This window comes from Salvelinus fontinalis, chromosome 15 (assembly GCF_029448725.1).
Source record: "Salvelinus fontinalis isolate EN_2023a chromosome 15, ASM2944872v1, whole genome shotgun sequence".
Taxonomy (NCBI): Eukaryota; Metazoa; Chordata; class Actinopteri; order Salmoniformes; family Salmonidae; genus Salvelinus; species Salvelinus fontinalis.
Window position 1 is genome coordinate 33878558 of NC_074679.1, and position 28000 is coordinate 33906557.

At 42.5% G+C, this 28000-nt stretch overlaps 1 protein-coding gene across 2 annotated transcripts; it reads right to left on the minus strand.

Moving 5' to 3' along the window:
- Positions 1 to 757: 757 nt before the first annotated feature.
- Positions 758 to 27999, minus strand: ptpn21 (protein tyrosine phosphatase non-receptor type 21). Of its 2 annotated transcripts, XM_055863515.1 has the most exons (20): positions 27827 to 27999; positions 26318 to 26621; positions 23112 to 23281; positions 22623 to 22720; positions 21263 to 21330; positions 21074 to 21144; positions 16449 to 16536; positions 16047 to 16135; positions 15422 to 15509; positions 15050 to 15129; positions 14866 to 14961; positions 14435 to 14495; positions 14122 to 14203; positions 12392 to 13902; positions 11394 to 11528; positions 8500 to 8718; positions 6038 to 6166; positions 5633 to 5867; positions 5260 to 5420; positions 758 to 4270 (listed from the first exon to the last, which is right to left on the minus strand). In XM_055863515.1, exons 2-20 carry the CDS (start codon positions 26495 to 26497, stop codon positions 4142 to 4144), a joined length of 3690 nt encoding a protein of 1229 aa, XP_055719490.1. In that variant the 5' UTR covers positions 26498 to 26621; positions 27827 to 27999; the 3' UTR covers positions 758 to 4141. The 2 variants fall into 2 exon arrangements, with proteins under 2 accessions (XP_055719490.1, XP_055719491.1); XM_055863516.1 differs by lacking the exon at positions 14866 to 14961.
- Position 28000: the final 1 nt, after the last annotated feature.

The window sequence follows — 28000 nt, forward strand, 5'->3', positions numbered from 1 at the left end:
CTGAGAAAGATTAGTTGTCGAAACGCGTTGTAGTTATGCGTCCTGATGTACTATGATGACTGCTCCTATATGTATTATTGTGTTAATAGTTAACTAAAGTTAATTGCAACGTACTAGCCGCTTACTCGTCTGAGCGCGAAGGGTGGCTGCCGTCAAAAGTCCCACAATGAGCACTTATTGGTTTCAGAAGGCACTCTATCCCCGCTCTTTCAAAGAGAAAGAAACATGTTTTAAGTTCGATGCAGCGATAGAGCGGTATTTGAACGAGGGCTAACTCTGTTCAATCTATAAAGCTGAAGCGTTACAAATTCTGTGATTGAAATATAACGGTCATTTCTGATTGCTGTCACTGTCAACGCTGCATATCGGCTCAGTCTCAATTCATTTCACTAGGCCTGTCCCCCCTCTCTTCCCTAAATGTTCAATCAATAGCTATTGTTTTAATCTAAGAAAACGGTGATTTATTTACTTAGGCTATTCATATCATTTGGAATAAGAGTAGCTATATTTCCATGTATTGTATATAGTATAAAATATATGGTGTAGTGTAAATGACGGTAGTCTTCCATCTGGTGCTGATGTGACCATGATGATGAAAAATGCACTTTCTCCTATATGTCCAGCAGTTGGCAGGATGTACATGTCTGAGTTCCAGAGAACACAAAAACAAAATATCGTATGCCTTCACGTATGACTGTGATTCAGTTCAGCTGTTTCTTACAAGACTCAATATCATAATTGTTTCAAATACTTAATCTAAGCAGAAAAGACTCCTTTAAATATATATATTTTTTTACAATGGAATAATTCATTTTTTTCTCCATTTTATACAGGTAATAGGTCTAAATTGGTTACAAGATGGTGCTTTAAAGCTGAGGATTTCACAATGTGTACAGCATAGCCAACCGGTATAACATTCTTAGGAGATCAGATATGGGCAAAACTGTAGCCTCAGTCACAAATGAGTTACATTCTGTAACAACTTCCACAACGTAATAAGACTCAAATCAATAAATCAGCATGATCTTTAAAAAAAATGAAAAACTCGAAGCAGCATGTACAAGGGCCTTTAAAATCCAGTTCTGTTCTAAGCCAACCAATGTCCACTCAGTTTCAGGGTTATGAGTTTTTTCCAGTTCAATCTAATAAATATGGTAAAAGTTTAAACAGTTTCACACCTAAACAAATTCAATTGTCATTCTAAAGCAAGCCTTATCAAACCCACCATTCTGGAAGAGAATACTACTCTTGTCAAAATCTTCTGGTTGCAATGTTGGAACCTGCCTTTGGAATCATCATTCCTGATAGACTGCTTTGACCATATGGTCCTCATAAGGATATACATGTCAGTCAAAATACTTTGACAGCAATTAATTTTTAAATAACTATCCCTTTACGGTTACTTCACAGGTACTGTGGCTATAGGCTAGCAAAAAGATCACGATCCAAAAATGGCACCCTACTCTCTAGTGCACTACTTTTGAAAAGAGCCTCTATGTGCCCCTGTCAATAGTAGTGTAGGGAACAGTAGGGAATAGGGTGCCATTTGGGAACCAATTTGACCTGATATATAGGATAGGATCTTAACGCTGGTCCAGCATGTATTGGTGGTCACTGTGGTTAGGCCTGTTAACAACAGGATGTGTCTCTCTCTGTAGCAGAGGTGGGCCAAATGTCTCACTGGGGTGAAAACAAGCACTGTGCCCAGGATAACTGCTGCCAGTGATACTCTGAACCATTCAGAATCCACTAAACACATCTGTAATACAGCCCTGACACATACCTCCTCACACTAATGAGCATGGTACTTAGTTGAACATACCAAGCACTACTAGTGAACAGGATGACAAAATATGATTAGTGTTTTCCAATGAATGTGTAGGTCTGAATTCTCATGAAATACTTGCTTTTCCTTGCCTCTTTTTGATCATGGCCGTGAACATAGATGACATTAAAATGATCTAACCCAATCAAGTTCTTTCAATTTTAGCACTGAAAGGAAAGAAAGCTATGTGTTACTATTGGGATGTTGCCTTCGTGAAGAGGGCCATTGAACACGTCACATGTGTTTCTCCATAAGATGAGTAGAACAGACTACTTCATGGTACTAAGATGTCAAAAGAAACTGATACAAACGATGCAAGAAAAAAAAACATGGCAATTTAAAGATGGTCATTCACAACAAATTCCATCCGTGTTGTTTCCTTCATATGCAATACGTAAAGCCCTTTCAATGCAGATTTCTACACTTAAAAAATATGTAAGCACTTTTTCCCCCCAGATATAAAGAAAGCTCGCTGTAAAGGGGTATTTCCTCAACAATAGTTATGGCACTCATTTTAAACACATTCTGTGTGTTTAAATTAGTATGGATCAGCAGCGTTCAGTCTCTGAACGGCTAAATATGTAAATCATCCACTACAAACCAAACCTTTCCACCTCATTTCTCAATCCTTTTCCCATCTCATACACATGAATCTGACTGAAGAAATCAATCAATGGCCATGTCTCAATACCTACCTCCTTACGAACCGCTTTCTGACCTACAGTGCATTGAGAAAGTATTCAGACCCCCCCTTTGTTGCAGCCTTATTGTAAAATTTATTAAATCATTTTTCTCTCAATCTACACACAATAACCCATAATGAAAGTGAAAAATTGTTTAGAAATGTTTGCAAATGTAGATTGAGGGGAAAAAATATATTTAATCAATTTTTGAATAAGGCTGTAACGTAACAAGATGTGGAAAAAGTCAAGGGGTCTGAATACTTTGACTCCACCGCATGTCCTTTTTCAATTGAAACGGTCTTATCCCAGAGTCCACCAACCATTTAGGCACACATCAGTTAGAATGGAATGTACATAAGGGTTAATCTGCAGTTACTACATCCATTGTTTTTACTTACAAATGAATATGTGCCCATTGATTCTTGAAGAATATAAAACGTATAAATGCATCATGAGCTTAGTTCAACTGTCATATCCCATCAGAACTTAAAATAAGCTTGTTTTACTCCAATGTTTGTAAACAAAGTAAATGTAAAAGCCAATGTAAACAAACACTGTATAGCCTCAAAACATGGTTCAAACTATAATTTTGACATCATGGATGGTCAGTCCTTGCACACATAGCTCTGTTTATGAATTTGAGAGTGGCTACATTTCTCCAGCCCCACTCCTCAGCTTTTTACCAAAACAGTGGTGGGAAAAACACTTTGATATTATTTCAACTGCGGATTGCACATTATGTGTGAGCCATGTCTGGTATAGTGCTATATGGGAGAGACAGAATGGGGGGGGGGATAATTTAATTCCATCAATTCCAGTTATGTCCAAATACCTCAATGTGTGTTTGTGTTTAACAGTAAAGATTCTTTGGTAGACACCTGAATAACTCAACATGGTGTGTGTGTAGCTATTGACTTTAGCTCTTTGGTTACAAATACCCAGGTTTTCCCCAAAGTGAGGTTTGTGATACCATAAAATGAACCCCTCTTATAAATCAATACATGGTCTTAGTGTCAGGCCTATTGCTAAGCCAAATAAGAGCAAAGGAGAAATCCGAAACCACCACAGTAGAAACATGGTAACACATCTACACTCCTTAGATACAAGTGCAGTTCACCAAAGATGCCCTTCATTAAAAAAAGTGACCATTCTCATCTTCCACCGTCAAGCAGACAACAAACAGTAGTCCAACGTAATCAAAGTGTGATTTTAACTTCCTTCAGGAATTCTCAATCAAAACATTAGTCAAGTCCTTCTTTATAAAGACCATCATCCAGCACAGCACACAAATCGTCAAAACTAAAATCTGTGATAAACAAATATCTGTAATTAATGATATTGATATACAATAATCCGAGTGCTGGGTTTCATGTCTAGGTTTCAAGTGCTGGGTTTCATGTCAGTAATTGTGTAAAAATCCTACAGTGAAATCTCATTAATACTGTTCAAGAGGGGGACACGCACAAAGTCATGTGATCCTTTCATTGTCAGGTTTTATCGCAGTCTCACCTCCACTAACACTTCGAAAAAGGACCATCCACCAGCACCACCATTTTGGAGCTAAAGGCCACAGATGCTTTCTTGTGGCCGACACAAACCTTGGGGGGGGGGGGGGGGGGGGGGGGGGTTGCGCTTAGATTAGCCTGGAGTTGCGAAGGAACTGGATAAGGACTTTGTAAATGAAGGTGTATTGTGAGATGGTCTGCACCATCATCATGCGTTGCTGCCGGAGCATGTTCAGGACGGTCGGGACGTCCAGCATCTGGAAGAAAGAGGGGGAAACAGGACACATACATGTTAAAAAAGGAGTATGTTATTGGATTTGTTCAGGGGCCTCTTGAGCTAAACCAGAAATGGGCAACTTTGATGGGGGTGGGAACCACAAAAAATTGGAACTCATAATGAGGGACGGAGTTGGCCCCATTGCGAGCAAAACATTTTATTGGCCCCCCTCTTGACGGTGGAGAGAAATGTTATACAATTACATTTTGTACAATTCTATTTTGCCATGGGTTGTAGAGAACATGTACTAGTTTTAAGGCAAGTTCGTGGCAATTCTATACATTTTTCCATGGGGGGGAGATTTAGCAAATTTATAGCTAACAATGCAATAATTTTTCCATGGGGCGGAGATGAAAATGAGCAAATTTCCTGTAATTCTATCAATTTTGCCATAGGGTGTAGAGAAATGTTTACAGTTTTTAATAGATCTAATTGAGACTAACAAAATCAATGGGGGCCCCCCGGCCGGTAATTCGACCATGATAACACGTTTAGATAGCTGGCCCTAAACTTAGCAATCAAAAAACTGTTAGCCGACATGGGCTAATTGACTATCACTGACATAATAGAAAAACTGCTGATGCACAACCAAATTTCGAAAATTGCACTTTGTGTATTTTACTAGTCTAACTCACAACAGTAAGTTAATGAAATCAAATTATTATTTGTTTTTTTGGGGGAAATTGATCGAGGGCCTTAAAAAGAGGGCCCCGTGGGCTGGCAGTTGCCCATCCCTGATCTAAACTGACCAATGCCTGCATTACTGATGGAATAGATTAGGGTTCAAGCCTGGCGACATGATTCACGCTGTCCTAATATAAAACAAAGAGAAGCATGAACCTTTACAGAATGTTTTAGGCATTCTACATAGCCCAGCAATGTAATGGCAATATGCAGATCCCACTATATAGCCCAGTAGACCAGTACTGTAATGGTAATATACATGTAGACGTTAGCTTGTTTTTTTACCTCGTTGTGTTCCAGACAGGCGATCATAATCTCAGTGAGTATGACCACCCCGGTGCGGCCCACTCCAGCGCTACAGTGGACCAGCACAGGTAGGTTGGTGTTCTTTGGGTCGCTGGTGCTGTTGGTGTGTCTCCTCACTGACTGGATCTCCTCCAGGTACGCTGGGTAAAAAAATAATAGATAAATTATTTATTTTATTAACCAAACTCTTAATGAAAAAATAGGATTTTACAACAAAGTGCCAATTAATCACCCCTTCAAATTAGACTGGAACTGCTTTCTTGACCTCTAACTTGGAATATAGATTTACAATCTTAAGGCGAATTCCTGGTTTGAATACACGTTACATCTACATTTCAAACGATCCACTCACAGAGGAAGCCCTTGAAGTCCTCGGGGCAGCCGTGGTCGGGCCAGTCTGTGTACTGCAGGTGCCATACGGTGCGCTCCTGGCCCGTCAGCAGGTGTTTGATCTTCAGGCCCGTGGTGGCATAGCAGCCTGAGTCCGTCCTGAAGCGCGTGGTGATCTTAAAGCGTCCGTATGTCACCGTGTTGTGGCGAGAGCCCAGACGTGGCCAGTAGCGGAAACTCTTCTCCCTGCCACCCTCCTGCAAAGGGGGTTAGCGGAAAAGGTTAAAGGTTAGCCAGAAGGATAGAGCTGAGAAACCTGCTACAGAAAGGTCAACAAGTCATGTTACTGCTAGATCTGAGGACATTCAATAACAATTTACACTTTTAGACATAAAGTTCAGTTTAACAAACACACACACACACACACCTCTTCAGCTGTAACCATGGCGATGATGGCCACACCCTGCTCCCACACCATTTGCCAGAAGTCCAGACAAGTGTTAGAAAGAGGGCCCTGGGAGGCGATGTAGCTCCACTCGTCTCCACCCACCGTGATCTAGGAAAAGCCAGAGGAGAGATATGGTTAGTGACCTCATTAAGCAATAAAGGCACATTCTGTGTTCTCCATCTAAAGCCACAGCAGGTATGCATGCATGCCATGCTGCTCATTACCCTACCCAGCCCTGGGGAAGGAATGATGATCAAGGAGACAATGTCTGCACAGATGCCTGAGCTATCAGCAGTAATCTGGAATGAAGAGCATTTATAGGAATGTTGTTTTTTAGGATGTGTCAGTCAACATTTGGAGGTAGTGACTTCACATCCAGCACTTATTACTGTGCTGAGGACTATTTGTCTGTAATAAAGCCCTTCTGTGGGGAAAAACCTATTCTGATTGGCTGGCTCCCCAGTGGGTGGGTCTGGCTGCCAAGTGGGTGGGGTCTATGCCCTCCCAGGCCCACCCAAGACTGCACCCCTGCCCAGACATGTAAAATCCATAGATTAGGGCCTCATTAATTTATTTCAATTGGCTGATTTCCTTATTTGAAATGTACCTCAAACTCTTTGAAGTTGTTGCACGTTGCGTTTATATTTTTGTTCAGTATATTTTGGCACCTGATGTGTCAATCCTACACCACATAACCTCCTTGTTGTTCCCATGCACTATCAGTAAGTTAACATACAAGACCCTGAAAATACCTTACATTCTGACTAAGTATGATTGATTACATCTGAAAATATTGACTTAAATTACTGGGTGCAGTAATGCTATTCAATGTAATGCTATTTTACACTGTTTTATGCTGCTATAACAGAGTAAAAAAATTAGGGCAAAAGGATCAAATATACTTTTCTTTAAATATCAATATTTTGGCTACAAGGTCCTTTTCAAATGAAGTTCCAGTGGTACAATGTACTGTTGAAAACAGTTGACTAAGGGGCTATATCCTTTTGTTGGACTCATGTCAGCATGAAATAAAAGAATCACTTCTGGATTCATTACATTTTGTTGTCCAACTGTTTCTAAAACTACAGGGTGTGAGATGCAACATGGCCTTGAGAACAGCAGGAACTGTGTTGGTCATCTTTCATCTCTTGCAGGTAGCCTATGGTATCATTCGTAGCTTTGCAGTAGCCCTTGTTAAATAACAACAATTATAAACTGGGTGGTTTGAGTCCTGAATACTGATTGGCTGACAGCCGTGGTATGCCCTGGATTTGACAAAACCTGTATTTTTACTGCTCGAATTACACTGGTAACCAGTTTATAACAGCAATAAGGCACCTCAGGGGTTTATGGTATATGTCCAATATACCACAGCTAAAGGCTGTATCCAGGCACTCTGCTTTACATTGTTCCTAAGAACAGCCCTTAGCTGTGGTATAGTGGCCATATACACCACACCCCCTCATGCATTATTGCTTTAGTAGCCTGTTGTTATTCAACCTATTCTACAGACATTAAAGCGGCATAAAATAAAGATTACTCTGAATCTTCTTCTGGTCTGTTGTATTCAGTGACATTGTCTGTTAAAACCTGTTTGGGATAGGGGGCAGCATTTTCACATTCGGATGAAAAGCGTGCCCAGAGTAATCTGCCTGCTACTCAGGCCAAGATCATAGGATATACATATTATTAGTAGATTTGGATAGAAAACACTCTTAAAGTTTCTAAAACTGTTTGAATGATGTCTGTGTATAACAGAATAATAATTCTGTGCAGGTGTCCAATTCTAAGGATTTAACTCAAGAATGGTCCCAATAGTGGCAGGCAAAAACCTGAGAAAAATCCAACCAGGAAGTGGGAAATGTGACCTGTAGCACCACCTGCACTCTGACTGACATTACCACCTACACTTGGTACAAGAACAGATAAGAGAATTACCCCAGAGCTAGGGCTATGGCACAAAACCAATCGTGGGCCTCACACCTCTACTTTCTTATTGACCTATGTGGGATGTTTTCTACATTCAACTTTAGCCAAAATTCATCATTCTTTCTGGATGTTAATAAAAAAAAAATAAAAAAAAAAAATAAATAAAAAAAAAAAAAAAAATATATATATATATATAGATTCATTTTTTACAGTAATGGGATAATGTTTTCATAGTTCAAGATTATGCTTCTGTTCTTTCTCCATGGGATTCAATATTTCCAGATTTATCACTGGGTAATGTACTCTACATGGAAAATATTGACGACATTAAAAAGCTATTTTTGCTTTTCGACCAAGTTGCTCTTAATTTATATGGTTTAGGTTTGTGCGTTCACATTTGTTTTTATGAGACAGTTTATATTACATTGTGATTAAGGTAAAAATTCTGTTTGAAATAAACATTTTAGAGAATATATTTAAGCATATGGTGTATGTAGTCTGTGTAACATTACCCTGATGTGCGAGGCGTTGATGTAGCCTGTGTTGTTCTCCTTGGTGGGCACCAGCTCCACACGCGTGTCGTCGTAGGGCAGCACATCCTGGAAGCGATTCCTCTCGCCGCTCTCTGGCAGCTGGGCGATGCTGCAGTCGCCTGCCGGACGCCGCTTGGCCACCTGCTCGTACTCTGTAAACACCATGCCCTGCTCCATACGCTGCTCCAGCACCTTACACTGAGAGAAACAGAGTATGACACATTGGATAGATCAGCTTCAAGACATGAAACGGGTATGGAGTTGAAAAGCTATAGTTTTGTAAGTAAGTACGCAAGAAGAAAGTACATTTTCCTGATGGTTAGAAACATGTAGTAGCAGTATCTGTTGTGCATGAGACGGAAACATATCAGCCATCTCCATAAATAAAGTCTTATATAATGCATGATGTAAAACACAACCCTTTGAATACAGGTGACCTGGATGTACAATAGATGTTAGAAAACTCCCAACAGCAATCCTTGTAGACAACATTTACTCTGCCTGCTTGATCACCTGGTAATCGAAACCACTTACACATCAAGTAAACTATGCAAATGTAGAGTGAGGAGCCATGTCTGTTTCTTTAAGGGCTGTGTTTTATTTCTAATGTTCCCACCTACAAGCATGGCATTGTTTATTAAATCAGAAACACCTGCCAAGTTCAGAGACGCGACTGAGTCAAACAGCTTTTCGTCTTCGCCTACACTGAGCTATAGGGGGTGAAGACTTATTATCCAATGGATAACAAGTTATTTTGACTTATTTCTGCGCTAGTCTAATATTAAATATATACACACAGAGTACAAAACATTAGGAACACCGGCTCTTTCCACAACAGACTGACCAGGTGAAAGCTATGATCCCTTATTGATGTCAACTGTTAAATGCACTTCAATCAGTGTAGATGAAAGGAAGGAGACAGGCTAAAGAACGATAAGCCTAGAGACAATTGAGATACCGATTGTGTATGTGAGCCATCAGCGTGTGAATGGGCAAGACAAAAGATTTAGGTGCCTTTGAACAGGGTATGGTAGTAGGTGTCAAGAACTGCAATGCTTGACACCATGCCCCAACAAATTAAGTCTGTTTTGAGGGCAAATGAAGGTGTTCCTAATGTTTTGTACTCATGACTATTTTACAAATGGTATAATTGCTTGATATGATTGCATTTTGCAACCCTGTTCCCCCTCCGTCGGCCCAAGATGAATGGCTTTGACCACTAAAGTCTTGCTTCACTGCTTTAAATTGGTGCAGCTAAACCACAAGTATCTATCCTATAATGAAAAGGCACCCGCAAAAGAAAAGTAAAGGAACTTGTTAACCTATTTTGTTGTGCTGTTGTTATATTTGTATTTTGTGTCTGATGCGCTCAGGGTGTTACATGCCATTTGCAATGAGCATCATGATCAAAGTCATTGTAGCCCAGCGGTCACCAACCTGTTCTGTGTCAAAATGCAAGCCGAGATCTACTGCTCTGATTTTTTAAAGCCTATGCAACATTAACCTATTAAAACAATACTGTAGCAATGAGGTTTGTGCAGCTTTGCTTGTTGTTCGGACCATTTTCGGTTTTTGTATTACTTGAGGCACAGCTGAGTGAGCATACATTTAATTGCATACATTGCTTTTTATTTTACTGGGCTGATGGTCCCTGCATCTGATGGTCAGTGTCAGCGGAAGGGGAGAGAGTAGCGGACTGAGGGTCCGCCTCTCACCGTCCGTCCTTTCCTCTACGATACACTTTCCGACTCATTCATTACAGCTGCAGTGCTGGTTGTAGCGCCAATGGAAGTAGGAAGAACACACATTTTATGGCTTATAAAAGTAACGAATAAAGTGTTGAATAAAGTGTTGACAGTGCTGAGTAAGAACTTAAACTCACTCATAGAAACAGCAGCTCTTTGCTTTATTCGTTGACAGTTTCACTCTAGTCAACTATGCCTTAACTTTCTTTTACACCTCCTATGTTACTGCAATCATTGTAATCTGAGCCATCCGATTGGCCAGTGGTAAGGCCTATAGTGCACTTGATTTTCTCTCCAGGCCCTCTGGGAAGGCAGAGGTTGTACCTTCAGACACATGAAATGGGAACACAGCCTACCCGGCGCGTCTGGCAGCTGAAACGGGTGCACCTACCGCCGACAGCGGAAAACAAATAAATAAAAACACGAACGCAAGGCTTTATCATTGGGTGTTTACGGAAATGTTTGCCGATCGACTAGGATTGCCTAGGAGATCGACCTTTCGATCGTGATCGACCGGTTGGTGACCACTGCTGTAGCCTATCATTTCACTTCCCCTGTGAGGACCATGAGCACGGGCTGACTGGCTTTGCTGTACCGCAGCCGAAGCCTGCCAGCAGCCTACCTACCAAAAGGTTGCACCGTGCCCATTACAATGTAGAAAAATGCATGGCTCATATTGAAGATGCAAAAACTTGAGATAACAATAGACGGCAAAGTCAAAGATACTGATTTCCATCTGTGGCAAAGTTTTCCCTAAATGCTTATGACACATCCAGCTCCAGAACCAGCCAAGTCAGCTAGCTAATCTTTTGAATATGGTGTAGCAAAAAAACAAACGGCAAGAACAGATAACATTAGCTAGCTAGATAAGGTCAGCATACTAGCTAGCTACACTGACAGCTGTTAGTTCCCCATTTGTTGATATTTCTCCACTCAATGTGGAATTCACCACAACGTTCTATCCCAACCCCAATTCGTAAATATATACAAGTAGCCTGTGTCATTCTTCTGAGGTGGAAATGTAACTATTTTGCTCTAGTGCAGGAATTACGCCGAATTAGGGGACGCATTACTCCCTGGTGGGCACCTTCAAACTAGTCTAGAGCATTGCCCACTGCCAGTGCCTACCCTCTCGTCGTTGGAGGCCTTCTCAGGTTGGTCCTTGCCTCCCTCGTGCATGGGCAGCCTGGACAGGGTCAGGCCGTTGAGGGCCGCCACCTTCAGAGGACCCATCTTCTTCAGCTCAGCCCGCTTCTTCATGCCCTGTTGTGATGGAGGACAGAGAGAGAGGTAGAGGGGAGAGAGAAAGAGTGAGTATGGCTGAAGTTGACCGAATGTCTAAGGAAGTTAGGGGCGGGGCAGTTATGGCTCAGCCTGGTTTGGTGGTGTGTTTTCCCATGGAATGAGACCGAACCAGCTACTGAGGTCGCCTTGCAACATTCCTTTCAGCTACAGGTGCACAAGGTGTCATCGTGAATCGGTCTCCCAACCACCATGAAACTACCCAGAATACCCCTGCATTGGTGGGTCAGTGAGTTTAGAAGTGATTGTGATGTCACAGGTTTAGTCACCTGACCAACAGATAGCGTGAGTTTGTTAAATTTATTTAACTAGGCAAGTCAGTTAAGAACAAATTTTTATTTACAATGACGGCCTACCCAAGCCAAACCCTAATCTGGACGACGCTGGGCCAATTGTGCGCCGCCCTACGGGACTTCCAATCACAGCCAGTTGAGTGACACCTCTAGCACTGAGATGCAGCGCCTTAGACCGCTGCGCCACTCGGGAGGTTGAAATGAACATGGCCCACTTCTGGCCTTTGGTATATTCCACTATTGTGTTGTGTGACAGTCCGTGATGGGAATGACAATCATTCAAATGTCAGACATTTTAGCTAAGAGGAAAGATATATCTTAACTGACAGAAATTAAAAATAGTCTCCAAGACATGAAGATAGGGTAACAGCTGTTCCTTGAACAATGAAAGACACACTGACACCTCTAGTCAAACTTAGTAGTCAAATGTGCTTTTAAAAAACAATTCTAAATACACAGGCATGTTTGGGCAGCGAGTAAGGCAGTGGAGACTGGGGTTTACTATGGCAGAAAAGAGGGTGTATGACTCACGGCAGGAGGCAGGCCATCAATGGGTTTCTTCCCAGCAGGAACGTCTGACACAGGCCTCTTCTTGATGAAATCCTTCTTGGTCTTCGGTTTGTTCTGCCCACTGATGTCACTATCCGACATCGAGGGCACCATCCTGCCAGTCTGCCCGCCCTCAAACAGGTACAGTGACTCTGCCTCCTGGATCAGTGGGTTCACCTGATAGGCCGGGAGGCCAGACAGGACAGGGTCAAGGAAAGAGCCAATGGGATATGCGGGCGGGGGCTCCAGGGGAATCTGTCCCAGATTGGTTAGAAGCTGCTGCGGGTCAGGCCCGGACAATAATGCATCGTGGGATTGGGGGGTGTGGCGTCCGCTCTCATCCTCAAACTCCTCTTCCTCGCTGCTGTGCACCAGCATGGTGGCGTCTGACAGGGACTTCTTGTGGCCGTAGCGAACGTCCTCTTTCCCCTCCCCCCCGTCCTCTGACTTGGTCCGCTCCAGGAACACGTTGAGCTGGGAGCCTGAGGGGCCACGCGGGGCCAGAGGGGGGGTGTCTGCGGCTGAGGCAGATACAGTCCTTTCCTTGACCCTCATACCCTCCAGGCTGTAAGCCAGGCCGGCAATCTCGATGGAGTTGCGTTTGTGTGCGTTGTGTTGGTGGGGGTGGTGTTGTGGGGGTCCAGCCAGGAACAAGGGCTCGGATACCTCCTGCAGGGAGTGGGCTACAGGCAAACTGTCCTCCTGGAAGGTCTGGACCGAGTGGTGCACGCGCCGTGTAATGATCAGGTCCGGATTGCTGCTGCTCACATACAGGTGGCGAGACAGGTCCGGCGTGCTGTTGGCGGGCCGTGGGTGGGCGCCGTATGGGTAGGGGGGTGGAGGGCGGTACACTTGGGTCCTCATGATATTGGCCGCAGGATACTCCTGCGCCTGCTGCAGCTGGACGTTTGTCAGCTCGGGCACACTAACCGCCCCCACCACCGGCCTCCTCTCCGTGGGGTAGGGGTACGGCGAGGGGCTGTGGAAGCTGGAGTTGAGATGGAAGGGGTAGTGGTGGTGCGCTCCTCCTCCACCATGCTCTCCTCTGATCTCCGGCTGGCTGTAGACCAGGGGGTCCGGCCTGCTGTAGGCGTACGAGTTCCCAATGTTCAGGTTCCTCATGGAGTGGCTCTGGCGGTGCTCGTGGCCATGCACCATCCCTCCTCCACCTCCCCGGTTCTTCTGCCTCATGACCGTCTCGTAGTCCGGGGTGGCGCGGTAGGAGGGGGGGATGAGTGCGCTATGGCGGTGCGAGGGCACGTAGTCGGGCCGGGTGATATCACTGCCTGTGATGGAGGGGTTGGAGGACATGGGCGAGGGCTGCATGTAGTGCTGGGGGTTGGTGAGGGAGCTGGTGCTGTGGGCGCTGTACACGCTGCCGTTACGCAGCCGCCCGTTCCCACCGCCGCTGTTGCCGTATTCAAGTGGTGAGCGGTCCAGACTGGTCTGGGAGTGGTAGTAGTAGCCGTGCTGACTGTTCATGTACAGGTTGTCTGAGACAAAGGACAAAGACAGGGTATTTTAGAACTACAGGCATAGGAAGGACATACCCTTTAATCTAAGCATTGTGGCATGATTAAGCAGTGAGCGGACATTCACCTTCATCTCTTTGTTCATTAGGGCTCAGATAGATGCATGGTGCATGATGGTGGTTGAAACTAGAGACGAAACACCAGTGATCCTGGTAAGGTCAGGCCTAACTGTATAAGTACCTTGTGAGGATGTGTAAGGCTCAGTGAAGTGACCATTGTAGTGCATCTGTGGCGGGGGCAACATGTAGGGCGGGGGCTTTGGCTGCACAGAGAGAGATCAACAAACACGATTTAGTTACTGCACACTTGATCTTCATGCAGCCCAACAGCATGGATTTACACACAAATCTAATGGTGTGCTGAAGCACTGGCCAGAGTCTGACGTTTGTCATGTTCTGCGCTCCACCGGCCATAGCTTAGAGGGAAAGTGTGTGTGTTTGAGAGAGAATTCATGTTTTTGTGTGTGTGTGTGTACAGTTCACTGGCAGCATACCAGAGACATCCTGGTGGAGGATCGGCGTCTCACTGGGTTCACAGCGGTAGGCTGGGTTTGGCTGAGAACAGGAACATAAAAACGAAACAGGTAGTAAGAACAAAAATGCTTTCTTTCAAGTTGAAAGGGACTCGGGGAAGTAGTTTTAAGGCTGAATAGGTCAGATCACCTCTTCTCTGTTAAATTAAATCTCACTTTATCGCAGTGAAAAATACAAGCAATATCCAGGAGAGAACTCCTTTTCTTAAGATTTGTTTTATTTGTATACGTCTTTCTTCGCCCAAACATTGAAAACATAAAAAGGTGGTGATGAGAGGATTGGTGTCATTTGAATGTAGCTAGGGTGTTTTGTAGGGCTCTGGTTGGTTTTTAGGAGAGGCTCTCTGAAGAGACCTGTACTGTGGGCGGTGGCTGCGGACAGCGTTGCTCACCCCTTGTTAGAAGGCAGAAAAGGAAAGCGAGGAAAGGAAAGAGTGAGAATGGACTTCTGGGAGCCCTCAGAAGGCGAAGGGGGGTCAGACTCCTCTCTGGAGAGAGGAGGAGAGGGGACAGGAATGAGGAGAGAACACACACACACACAGGAACAGGGCTAGATTCCTTAAGAGAGACACTTACAGGCTGCTCTTGTTAATCTTATAAAACTTGTGCCTTGCCAGACACATCCGGCACACATATTTGGAGGTTTCCAGGTCTTCCTGTAGAGGGGAAAGAAAACATTCACAGCGTTAGACATTCAGTACTGGTGGTGGTGCTCTACTCATCCACCTACCTAAATACAACTGCATGGGGCTTTGCCCAGCGGTTGTTGACTCTATAAGCATGTGGCATAGTTACCGCCATACAGGATCACATGATTATCTAGAAAGGTCAATACACATTCACACAGCATGCACTGTGAGAGCATAGAACTCCAGTGCATGTGTGGGACAATGTGTATAATGGGAAGAGGATAATTGAGGTGTGTGGTGGTGGTGGTTTGACACTCACGGTCTGGAACTGCACGCTCTCCTCTTTGTTGGTAAGCTCCAGGGCAAAGAAGGACTTATTGTGAGTCATGTTGTTAATTTCATTCCACCTACACAGTACATTAAAACACAGGGGGGCGAGAGCATGAGGCAGTGTCAGTGGTCACAAAACCTCAGTTTCTGCAGCCTGCTGTGGGAGGGGAGTGACGTTAACAGAAACCATATCTGAGTCAATAGTTAAAGTGTTTACATTCAACACTCTCAGTAGCATTTAGACTGTGATATTCTACACAAAATGAGACTTCCTCTGTGTAAAATTGAAGTCATGTGACCTGATCTGAGGCCTAGAGTTTCTTCTTGCCAGGTCACATGGTCAGAAAAAACCCCTGGCCCCAACTATAGAACATCCCATCTGATCCAAAATAGCCAGAGACGACCATGCCATCTAAGAATAGTAGCTAGCTGTGGACTGAACCAGACTCAATATGCTGAATCGTTGGATCTAACACAATTACTGCTTCATGTACACAAATAGCAGACAGGCTTTTATTCAGACAGCCCGTATTTAGAAGCAGAACATATTGCAGGGCTGGGGGAATACTGTAAAAAATGTATATAAAAATAAACTAAATGATTTCCTGTCTTACTTGAATACAAGGGGTGGCCTGCCGTTTTTGTGCTTGACAAAAATGCCATCCAGACAGGCCCCAAGGAGGATATCAGTGCCTTGGCTGTCCTGTGGGGATGGGAAGAGAGAAGAGGATTAAATAGAAGAACTATAGCTAATGAAAAATGTGGACCTCACTGAGCTTTTTTGTCCTCTGTGCTGGAGGGGTCTATATTTATACTTCTATGAATATATTCCAGAAGATCAGCACCTGCTGAATTTTGAACTGAAAAACCATCTGTCCCTTTATTCATGTCTTCACACATACATAATGTTGAAAAATAGAGGTATTGACAGAATGTCAATAGGACTGGATAGCAACGTAGTAGTGCAGTAAGGCTTTGGTGGAGCAGGTAGTGTAGGTTGGTGTAGCTGTGTTCACCTTGGCTGGGGTACTCTCCTGGCCATAGCCCTCCATCTTCTCCACCTCCTGCATGTACAACATCTCAGCCTCTGGGGCAGGCAACCCCCTGAGAGAAACACACAGCAATATAAGTTAACAAACAATACACATGTCCAAAGCAGACAGACACAAATGGAGACACCAACACCCATTAACCAACACAGACAGAGTACACAGACAAACCCACACATACTTAGGTCACATTCCAAAACAGGATTCATGACATCACACCCAGGGCTCCAGACTAACATTTTCCCCTGTTGGCACTGGTGCCACTAACTCTTTCAGTTGGTGGCACCAACCCATGATTTCACTCTGTGACACAATAGAAGAAATAAGGAATCATCTTATAAAGTCATTCAAAGTGCTTTATTAAAAAGGTGTACTAGACTACGGTTTGAGATTATATTCAAGAATGAAGTTGTTTCATTTAACATGTCTATGCAGGAATAATGCATGATTCCAGCTAATTTTGGGCTGATAATTAGGTTATCGTTATATTACTGTTAAAATAGGGCCCCATCATTTTCAGGTTTCAGCATCGTAGCTGGTGAAACTCTATTGCACTGATTGCAGTTGATTATTATTTTCCTTCTTCTGCCGATTGGCGATAAAAATGCATATCCCTGTGAGATGGTAAGGCCGAGGTCAGGAGGTTGCAACTTTGCATGATGGTAAAGGAGCAAGGGCCACACTATCATGCAATGCCATATGGCAACATGGCACTAACAAGTGATTGAATATGCAAACTTTTAAATCACACACCCCTCATCCTGTTTGAGCTCGAGTCCTGAAATTCAGTAGATAGGTCCCTCTCCTCACAAGGAACAAGTGTGCCTCAAGGACCCATAAGGTCCACCATGATGGATTTTCTACCATTTAGAATTTTGTGAAAAACAGTTAACTTAAAAACACTACTTCTCTGGCACCAAATGACTGATCTGCACAAAACATGGCATCGATGGAGCAAGCTGTCACAAATTCGTTTTTTCCAGGATAGCATCTCAAGCATTGGCTACTGACCAATAAGCAATCACGTGGGTGTGGTCTGGCACAAATGCATTTAACTCTGACAGATATTCACATTTTAACCAAATTTGGTACACATCAAACACTGTCAAGACTCAAAATATCTAAGCACATTCAGCTCAACCACACAGTAGCGCTATAATGGGCACGTTTATAAATTGCTTGATCGGGTTGACTCAGAGTGATGAAATTTGGCACACATGCTCAGGGATATGAGCCTGATTAATCTGTTAAGTATGGTTCAGTTTGGCTCCATGGTGGTGCTGTTGGAAAGAAAGAAAATCATCATTCATGCACACTCATTGGCTAATAGCAAGCATATTGTTTGAGCAAAAGTCTTGAAAAAAATCGATCGGACCAGTGGTGCTGTAGAAGAATACATTTGAAAATTGTAAACATCCTTCAAAATGGTACAAAATACATCAAACGGATATTACACTGCATGATCAGTTTGGTAAACAGTACAGAAGTAATTCATCGTAGGGCAATGTGCCCAATTATTCCTGATGGTGACACAGTGGGCCCATTGCTGAACCTTGTCTTTTGTTCAATAAAGATACATTTATCTACATGTACTAATATCACTTTTGGGGGCTTATTCACTACCTGAATGTGAAAATTCCAAAAACGTTAGCTAGATCGCTAACTCTAAACATAATAGCCACTGATGGTAGCCACGTATTAATCTAAAAGTTTTATTTTTATTTTTTAACCTTGCTGTGGTAGCCTACTACTCAATGGAGTCCCATGCACTTGCAATGGACAATGCACATTTCTTGTGCAAAATATCTCAAAGCCATATCAAATATCTTGATTGTAAAATAGTTTCTATAGAGCTCCATTATCAGAAAAAAAATATGCCTACAGAAAGCTGAGAAACTTCTCTTCAACAGTGACGACAGTAGTTGCTTCCAAGGCTGTATTTTTCCCGCAATGGAGTTAAATGATATTTCCTACAATCCGAGCACGGTGGAGAGGGAGTGGTTCGCTCACTCTTCACATCATCAAGTTCCATCGGAACAGGCACAGGGCAGAGACTTTCATTACAGGAACCACAAGGATTAGGGCCGTCCCTGACAAAAAAACAATATTGTTTGACCAAGAGTCGTCTGTTCTTTCGACCAATTGGTTGGTGGCTGACTTAGTTGCTGAAGTGGCAACATAAATTACAGTAATTTCCGACTGAAAAGTTTACGAAAAACATTCCCCTCAACCCTTGCTCTATTTATGTGACACATGTACGCATTGCCTGAACTATTGCATATCATAATCACATCAATAAACAAACTCTGAACACGTGACAGCAGAATTGATACAGAAGACATGACAAACACAAAACGGGGAAAGTTTACTGGTTAATCAGGAAGTAAAGGGGAAGTCAGATGTGTGGAATAACTTTCACTAGTTGTGGAAAATATTGGCATTCAAGAAAAAAAAGAGGTAAGGCCAAGTGCTGCGTGCATATTATGTGTGCCAAACAGATGCTGTTAGATTACAATATTCCTTCTCTGACCGTTTGGAACAATGTAAACACTAAATACATTGCAAGCCTACCAGAGTCCGTTGTAACACTTTTTTTTGGTAAAGCCTTTATTACAGCAAAGACTAAAAACAGTCGCCTTCATTGGTGAATGCAATTTCCGAAATGGAATAGTTTTGGCCTATTTATTGTTTACGCTAATTATTCAATGGTCGCTTTGTTATTTTAAAACTAAAATGCTTGATTGCATTTCAAATCAGGAATTTCCCTTCTAGGCCGAGTTGAAGAAAAAGCCATATCTCAGACTGGCCAATAAAAATAAAATATTAAGATGGGCAAAAGAACAGACACTGGACTTTTGAACAGTAGTGTATATGGATGATTTATAAAGCCAGGCACATTTATCAGTTAGGCTATTGATTAAAAACCTAATTAAGTTGGGGTTTCCTCTCTCCTCACTTGTTTAGATAAACAGATGTCTAAAAAAAGTTAAGGGCTATTTTCTCGCCTCCTAACTCCATTGCTGCCTCCGCCGCATTGTTCAACACCAATATGCTGGTTAACTTTGCTATCATGCACATAGCAACATGGTCTAGGAAAAGGCGCTAATTCAGTGCACTAATTCGTTTCAAAACCGGACAATGACCACTGTCCGCGGGAGAAAACGCATTGGTTATAAAATATTATTTTGGGGGGGTTTTGCACAATTGTTCTTATGTAATATAACCATATACAATTTCCGCAGCACATTTCTTAAACTGATGGACTGTGCCATCCCCACAGCCTCCACAATGGATAAGTCCACTCAGAGAGCCTCCAAGGGGGGAAAAAAAGCATTGCATGTGACAAATTCACTAAACCTCAACTAAATCTTGTAATGAATAATGTGGAAATTGAGCAACTTAAGGGGACTAAACTGCTTGGAGTAACCCTTGATTGTAAACTGTCATGGTCAAAACATATTGATCAGGAGAGGTCTGTCCATAATAAAGCTAACATTAATAATATCCATGTCAATCTCGCCTGGCTTAAAGTAAAGGAGAGATCGACGTCGTCACTACTTGTACTTATGAGAAGTACAGACATGTTGAATGCACCGTCTGTTTAAACTACTAGCACACAGCTCAGACACCCATGCAAAAACAGATAAAAAGACACCTTATGGAACAGCGGGGTATGTGAAGACACACCCACAAATACATACACGATAACATATGCACAATACACACATGTACACTGTGCCGGAGGGCACACACTTAATGTGTTGTGAAATGTATTGTAATATTTTTTAAATTACTTTAATTTTGCTAGACCCCAGGGAGAGGAAATACTGGGGACACATAATAAATACAAATGTAGAATGTGCAGCTCGTACCCATGCAACCAATTAAAACATTTCCTCGCACAGCGAAGTCAAAGGGTAGCAAAATGCAACGAAATGGTCGCAGTCTGGAGCCCTGACAACCCATATCTCAACAAACTGAAAGTGTCAGTCTAGTTCAACCACCAGCAAGATCAGCTGCTGCTATGTGCTATCCCCCATCATCTCCATCTTCTGTTCATCTGTGTCACTGCACTTCGATTGACACACACAAAGCAGTGAAACCATTTCATATACACCAACAGAGGCAAGCATCAACTCCTCACCTCCAGAACCCAAACCCCAACCTGACACCTCCCTCCCCTGTAGCTGGGGCCCAAAACAGCTTTTTCCATCTATCTATCCAGTTCATATGGGGGGTGAGCAGAAGGCTGGAAACCTGCAGATTGGGATGGCCGGAATGAAAACCAGCTGGCCTTGGAGGTGGCTTGGTGCCATGCCGGCCCCGGCTCGGGGCTTTTCATCTATCTGCCTGACTGTAAATTAGAGCTGAGGACCCCTGGTCAGATGGGTTTATTTTCAGCCTGCTGAGGCCAGATGAGAAAGAAGCACCATGGACTGGCCCACTGCATGGATCGAACCTGGACTCAATTAAAAGGCACTGCGAATGTCAGCCTCTGGAGATGTGAAAGGGGGTTCCTGTGGAGAATATAAGGCATGTCTTCTTTTCCACAGATGGAAAATCTGATGTGGGAACATCTGAAGATTTCTCACCTGTAGTTCTGGTAAAGCACAGCCACTTTCTGAGTGGCCTCTTCCAGTACTCTCTCATCCTGGATCCAGCCCTATGAACAGATGGGGGAACCTAGATTACATTGTGCACATTCATGAACAGATGACTATAGATCGTAAAACAAGGACTTTGAGACACAAAGCCATAGAGAAAAGAAAGAAACTGCTTACGATAGGAAAGAGCACAAACTTCTGAAGAAACTCCTGCGAATCGTAACGATTGAAGTCTCCAAAGTCAGCTGAAACAGAAAATAATAAAATACAATCTTAATTTTAGTACACTGGGTGAATACATATAACACTACAGTAATATTTTTCCTAGCAGTGAATACAAGTGAAAACCTGAAACATTTATTTAAATAGGTACAAGTCTGTAATGAGTCTATTTCTGCAGTTAGTGCGAGGCAGACAAAGCGTCCATGGATTTTCGGAATGGTATGATGCTTATTTTAGAAAAGCAAGGGACCCGTGTGTTATGACACGGGATTGCTTTAACGTCTGAAATTGTAGTGGTCCAACGTTAACAGCAATCTCTGTCTGCACGCCAGCTATGTTCACAGCTATGTTCAGTATCCCAGGCATTAGCCATGCTAGCTACGGCTCTACCGGCCAGGCCCCCACAAGCCCTAACCTCAGCAGCTAGGTAAAAATAGACAACGTCCAAAACCAAAAGCAAACTTAGCAGGGCTTTTTTTAAGTCAACAAATACTTGAGGTTTCTTAAAGCTTTTAGTATTACCGGGATGCTATTTTGATCTAGCTTGCTATGCAGTTTGGGCAGCAGACGTTTGGACCTGGGTTGCACCAGTAAGTGATCTCAGTTGCTGTGCAATGTTAACACCTAGGCCAGTAACTTGCACTGCCTGATATAACTTTGCCAGTAATGTTTGAGATTCTTCTGGCTGGGCAAAAGTGGGAGTCCAGAAATGTCAAGCTGGAGACTCATGCAAAGGGAATCTACACTGCCTGAGCATGGCCAGTTTATAGGTGGGTTTGGGCTTGATAAGTGTCCTACATTAACAGACTTGTGAAAAGCTCAATAAACCCGAAATAAAGTGCTCCTCAGCTTTTATACAAACAAGGTTCCTTAGGATAGTAGAAAATGGCCTTACGTTGTACAATGAGACATCAATGATGTTCTTTTGAATAGCAACTGAAAATATTCAAGTTTAAAATTCACGTTTTCCCTAGGTATGCTTTGAAATCATATGAGACTTCTGACAAGTCCCGAGCTGAGATTCAGTAATGATCCTCGAAACCATACTCTAACAACTTCACTCCTGTTGCATTGGTGTACCGTCACCAGCTTTAGGTTCAATAAAGCATGAGCTGTGGAATTTACAACAACAGGTCATGACAGCAGTGTGTGAGTGTGGTGAAAAACACTTGCTGTGGCCACCTATGGCAGGACCTGACCTGTCACCACAGTTTGAACAGGTGGCGATCCTCAGTCACCCCATCAGTAGATAAGTGTGTACCGAGTTGAATTTCCCTTTGTCACATTCAGAGCCAGTGTTCAGTATTCACATTACCTTGCACTGCCAAGCCAGCCAGGCGGATGGCCTGTTCTATGGAGCAAGGGATTCGGCCTTCGAGAACATCCTTCTTCAACTGGAGATAATACTGATATCTGTAGGGAGGTAGAGGAAGTTGGTTAATCTCAAGGTGTGGACAGAAAACAAACATGACTTGGTTTGACACCTCCATTCAAATCGGTCAGTGAGAGATGTGATGTCATACTGTAGTGGGTGCCAACACAGGAAAAAACAGTGGTTACTGGACTGAGTTGCTCAATAAGTGTTATGGCATACGGAGTATGGCAAATCCTCTGGCATGTAGGACACACATGCATTACATCCCACTACCTTTGACTGGTCCAATAGAAATGGATAGATTAAATCAATATGGTGGGAACTGTGTGGCTAAGAGTTAACCAAGAAATACCTGAAGGAGACAACATTTTGGCATGAGAAGCAACCTGAATGAGTGTCTGGTGTCCCTCTGTTAAGTGGATATCTGACCTAGTGATTTCCTGCTGCAGCTGGCCTACGGTGGGCACGTAGAAGACCACGCCGAAGTAGACAGTGGGCTCCAGGCCGTACTTGTCCAGCTGCTTCTTCAGGGGCTTCTCCAGATCGATCCAACGCTGCTGGTTCTGCTTGTTGAAGTACCATAGGCTGAAGTATGTTATCTGGTGGGGGAGGAAAGGAAATGTGGGGCTTTTAAAATCGGGGAAACAGGAAGCAGACTATTGAAAGATGAGGCGATTGTGAAATCGTTACTTGTTAATGAAATGACAGTAATATGGTATTTTGGTTTACAATGACAATAGCTTAGGTTAAATTTCCTACGCTAAATTATAGAATACTTAACATGTTTGTGCTTCCTTCATAAACATGGCGATACTACTACACATATCTTGTATTCATCTGAAACATGAATCTTGACCCACAAGCCCAAAGTAAAGTTAAAGGCTGCTGTGCTGCTGCCACTCCCTGTCCAGTCTTGTGACTGTCTACTGGGGTGGAGCAGTGTGCATCACACAATGAACAGTGGTTCTGGAGTTGATCTGTATTGTTTATGATGAAGGGAGTCTGGCCACAAGGCTCACAGCGTGATTGCTCTGACTACAATTATACCATTGCTAACCCATTTACAACATCTGAATGTCTATTTGAAGTGTTGGAATTTATATCAGAAATCACTGCTAGGCAATTTAAACCCTCCCCTATTGCAAACAGTTCACACAAAGTTCATGTTAAAGATCATCAACGTCTGAGAGAATCAAGACATTCCAACAAAGAGCATATTCTAGAGATTCTCTGAAGGCAAAATAGTCAAGCCAAAACATAGGCTATCAGCCTACAGATTTAGAAAGCATTTCTATCTTACTTTTATATATTGCATGGTAACAGATCCTTCAACCATGTGACCATAGATTTATTTCAGTGTCCTCTCCTATATAGGGCCCTATAAAATCTGTAATTTCTTTGGCCTGATTCCATTTAGTTTTTCCCCAAATTCAGTTCTCTGTTTTGTTTTCCAGGATTCCGGTTTAAGCTCAAAAGAAAACAAAACACTTTGATTAGAAAAACAAAATTGGATGTTCAAAGTCCACAATGCTTAAACCATGAGACCACTTTTGAGGTCTGGGAAAAATCTAAAGAAATGTAGACTTTTTGATTGTAGTTACCGAGAGAAGTTTCTGTAGCGCTCATGTGACTGCAGAGCCGTCCATCCTTCCAATCTATCGACTGGTCTACATTTTTTTGGTTTATTTTCCATTTATAGACCCACCCTATGTGTTTTAATAAAATCAACTATATGCACTGAGCGATGCTTTAAGGGCACTGTTTGATGAAATAATTATGACACAAATGACTCAAGGAGGGAGCCAGAGATCATGACAACCAAAAGAACAAAAACCTGTACCCGACCATCCTTATCCCGCTCTTACTGGCCTTTGCAGACTGCCGTTACGCTCCTGAAGTTGCCGGTAGGCTACACATGTTTCATGCCGAGTGCCAATTTATCTAACCATTTCTACCGATCTGTGTGCCAGTTCTGGTTTTCATATGCACATTCTCAAACAGTTTCATTTCATTTTTAATAATGTCTTCGCATCTCAAAACCATTGTCGTGTTGTTAATGAAAATTTTAACTAAATGAAAATGATACAAATCTAAAAGTAACTTCTATTGCCAACTATGTAAAAATATCCTATATAAAGCCAACAAATAAAAACATTGCAGACTGCAGGTAGAAAATATCCTATGAATCACATTGGCTACACATAGCCTGTCTGCAAGGAACTTGAAACATTGTATCAACTTGGTCTGGTGCTAGCAAACTAGCAACACTGTATAAATATTCTGGGCCCTCAGAGTTTCCTGGGTCAGACACAGCTGTAGGCTTTTTTGAGCAAGGGATAAGAAGTAATCAGGTAGGCCAATTTTATGAAGTTTCCACTGGATCAGAGCATTGTTGTTTTATTTTGCAGAGTGGTTATTGAGCTGTAAAGATTTTTCAAATAGTCTACACTGAGGAACTATTGTCAATGGATGTAAAAACAGACTGTTTATTTGCTGTTTGAGATGAATTAAAAAATACTTTGAGATGCTCCACAGCTCAGTTGTAGTGGGTTAAGACAATCAGAAATACTATCAAATCCCCAAATGGGCACATTTATAGCCCTACAGTTGCGCGCAGTCCAAGTAGCCTATGCCTACTTCTATGCGTAATCAGGTGCACGTCCTTACTCAACGTTCACAGGAGAGCTCCAAACAAAAGACAATTAATAAATTGGCAAAACTCGTAAATGGAATAAAATAAACCAAAACCTTGTTTTTCACAAGTATAGCATAGGGTTTTGAGCTCTGCCAACAACGTGTCCACTCTGACAATGAGAATAGTAAAAGACTGTCAAAATAATAATAATATATTGAATACATTAACAGAAATGACCATAACCAAACAAACATTGTAGATTAGAAATTATGAGAATTAACAGTAAATGTACTGGTGATAGTGGTGTGCCATCCCCTCGGCCTCCACAATGGATTAGTCCACTGAGCCTATCGACCAAACAATTTACCAGTCGACTAAATGGGATCAGCCATAAACAAATGGCCACTGGATTTATGTAAATAATCATGATATAAATTCTGCCAGGTAAGCTTAGGCTACTTTATAGCTAACATTTAATTGAGTTTTTTTGGAAAGCCTTTCCATTCTTACCAGAAGATGAGTATCATTAGCATCATCGTTAATGGCTACACAAAGTATAGACATACGCAAGCACCGCACACACACAATATTTTCTTTATGTGGATTCTAGAATATTCACATGAAACTCTGTTGCCAATTAGAGGGAAACCTAGCTACTGAGTCTGATTCAGATGCATACTGAATCACAGCACAGGTGTGTCCACTGTGTCCACACCAGAGGTGGGTCCACTTGAGCGGTGCATGCATGGCCTACGTGATTGAAGAATGACTAGGTCAATGTGAAATGCCTTTGGCTGAAACAAATGATTCTTTCCATACCCTCAAGACAATATGAAAGTTTCGAGGTTTCTGATTGTTTTATAATGACAGGACTATCAGGTAGGCTGTTGGAGAACAGATCATAGACCATGATAACTTTAGCCTAAATGGCCACCCACTTAAGAGTAATCCCGAACAAAACGACAACCATCAGTGTTTCAGTCATCTTGAGCATACATACCTCTCGTAACTCGAGTCTCTGTGCAACTGCCTCCAAACATTCCTGGCCGGTGCTCTCCACAGAAAGAGTAAACTCAACAAATTCCCCATTGAGCAGCTGAATGCGTGTGACCAGACAGCTCTTGCTTGAGACAGTATACCTTCGAGTTCTTTTGAGTTTTAATCCGAATGGCAAGGGCATGTTTCAAAGTCCTTTGGCAAGGAGTACTTCCTTGATCCAGAAATATATGTCCCGTTGTCTCTAAACTTTGCCCATCAAAAATGTAGTGGATAAGAGGCCATCCATGAGTTGGATACATGTATCCCTGTGAAAACAGAAAGAGACTAATTGTTATGAGACAATATAAATGATTTGATCATTCCAGATAACATTTTCAAGACAAACATAGCAAGCAGTATTATACTATATGGCATGTTATTCGGAATCACCAACTTTGGTTCTGGAGAGCAATATTGTGTGCAGGCTTTTGTTCCAACCCAGCACTAACACACCTGATTTTAATGTTCAACATTGATAAGTTGATTCAGTTATGTAGTGTGCGTGGCTGGAACAAAAGCCTGCAATCCCTGACCACCAGCAGAGGTAACCAATCTCAGAACATAAGACAGATGCCCTTTATGAAACAACCCATCTTATTGGTAATCCACTTAGCTAGTTAGACAGGGAGCATCTAATTTCTTGGTGCAAATCAGGCAGTCGAGTGATTATTGAATGAGCTGCAAATAACTCTGTACCAGTAGCTTGCTAATGGTTCTCCATCCCAAAGTTATCTGTAGGACACTTCCATTACACTGGAATAACAGAGATCAAAATTGAATGTTGATTGACAGTAGAGTGAACTTCAGTCCAGATTTAACTAGTAAACTAAAGTTGTTTGGAACAAATGACATCAACGACTTTTACTAGCTAATAGCCAACATACTAGATGACAACGTACAATACATGATATTGTAGAGACGGACAGTCTCCATCAGATATGATTATTATTTTTTTTACGTTAGTTAGCTAGTCCAGCTAGCAAAGTCAGGTGGCTAACTAGCCGTATTAATTTAGTTAGCTAACGTTAGCTCATTAACGCCAAGTTGAAGCAACAAATTACTTCGGGTTACAAGAAAAATAAACAAACACTATTTTAAACAAAGTTAGTTATACGGTTATAAAACAGAGATGCTCCCAAAAAAAGCCTAAACATAGAACCACAGACAGTACAGTACGTTTAAAAACTATCCAGTAAGTTACTTCATGGTTTCCCAAGCTCGGTCCTGCCACCATCCCCCGACTGCACTTGTTGTGTTTTGTCCTAGCACCACACAGTTGATCCAAATAACCAACTCATCATCACACTTTGACTAGTGGTAGGGCAAAAGTTTGGGAAAGCCTGCAGTACACTAACTTTAGCTAATTAGCTTGCAGGCTAGCATAGCTAACGTCGACAGCGTCAAAATGGGCTCTCCATCACCATAACAAAATCCCTGCAAATAGACAGATAGTTGACATTAGCATCTTTACCTTATTGATGTCCGCCAAAAGCAAATTAGTCAATTTGTAAATTGTGCATATCCAAAGCTGCCGCCAGTCATTATAGGTGATAGTTATGTCAAATGTCGAAAAGGTTTAGTACAGAAAACCAACTCAGCTAACGACGTGCTTCACTTCCTGCGGAAAGAGCAACAAGTGTGTATG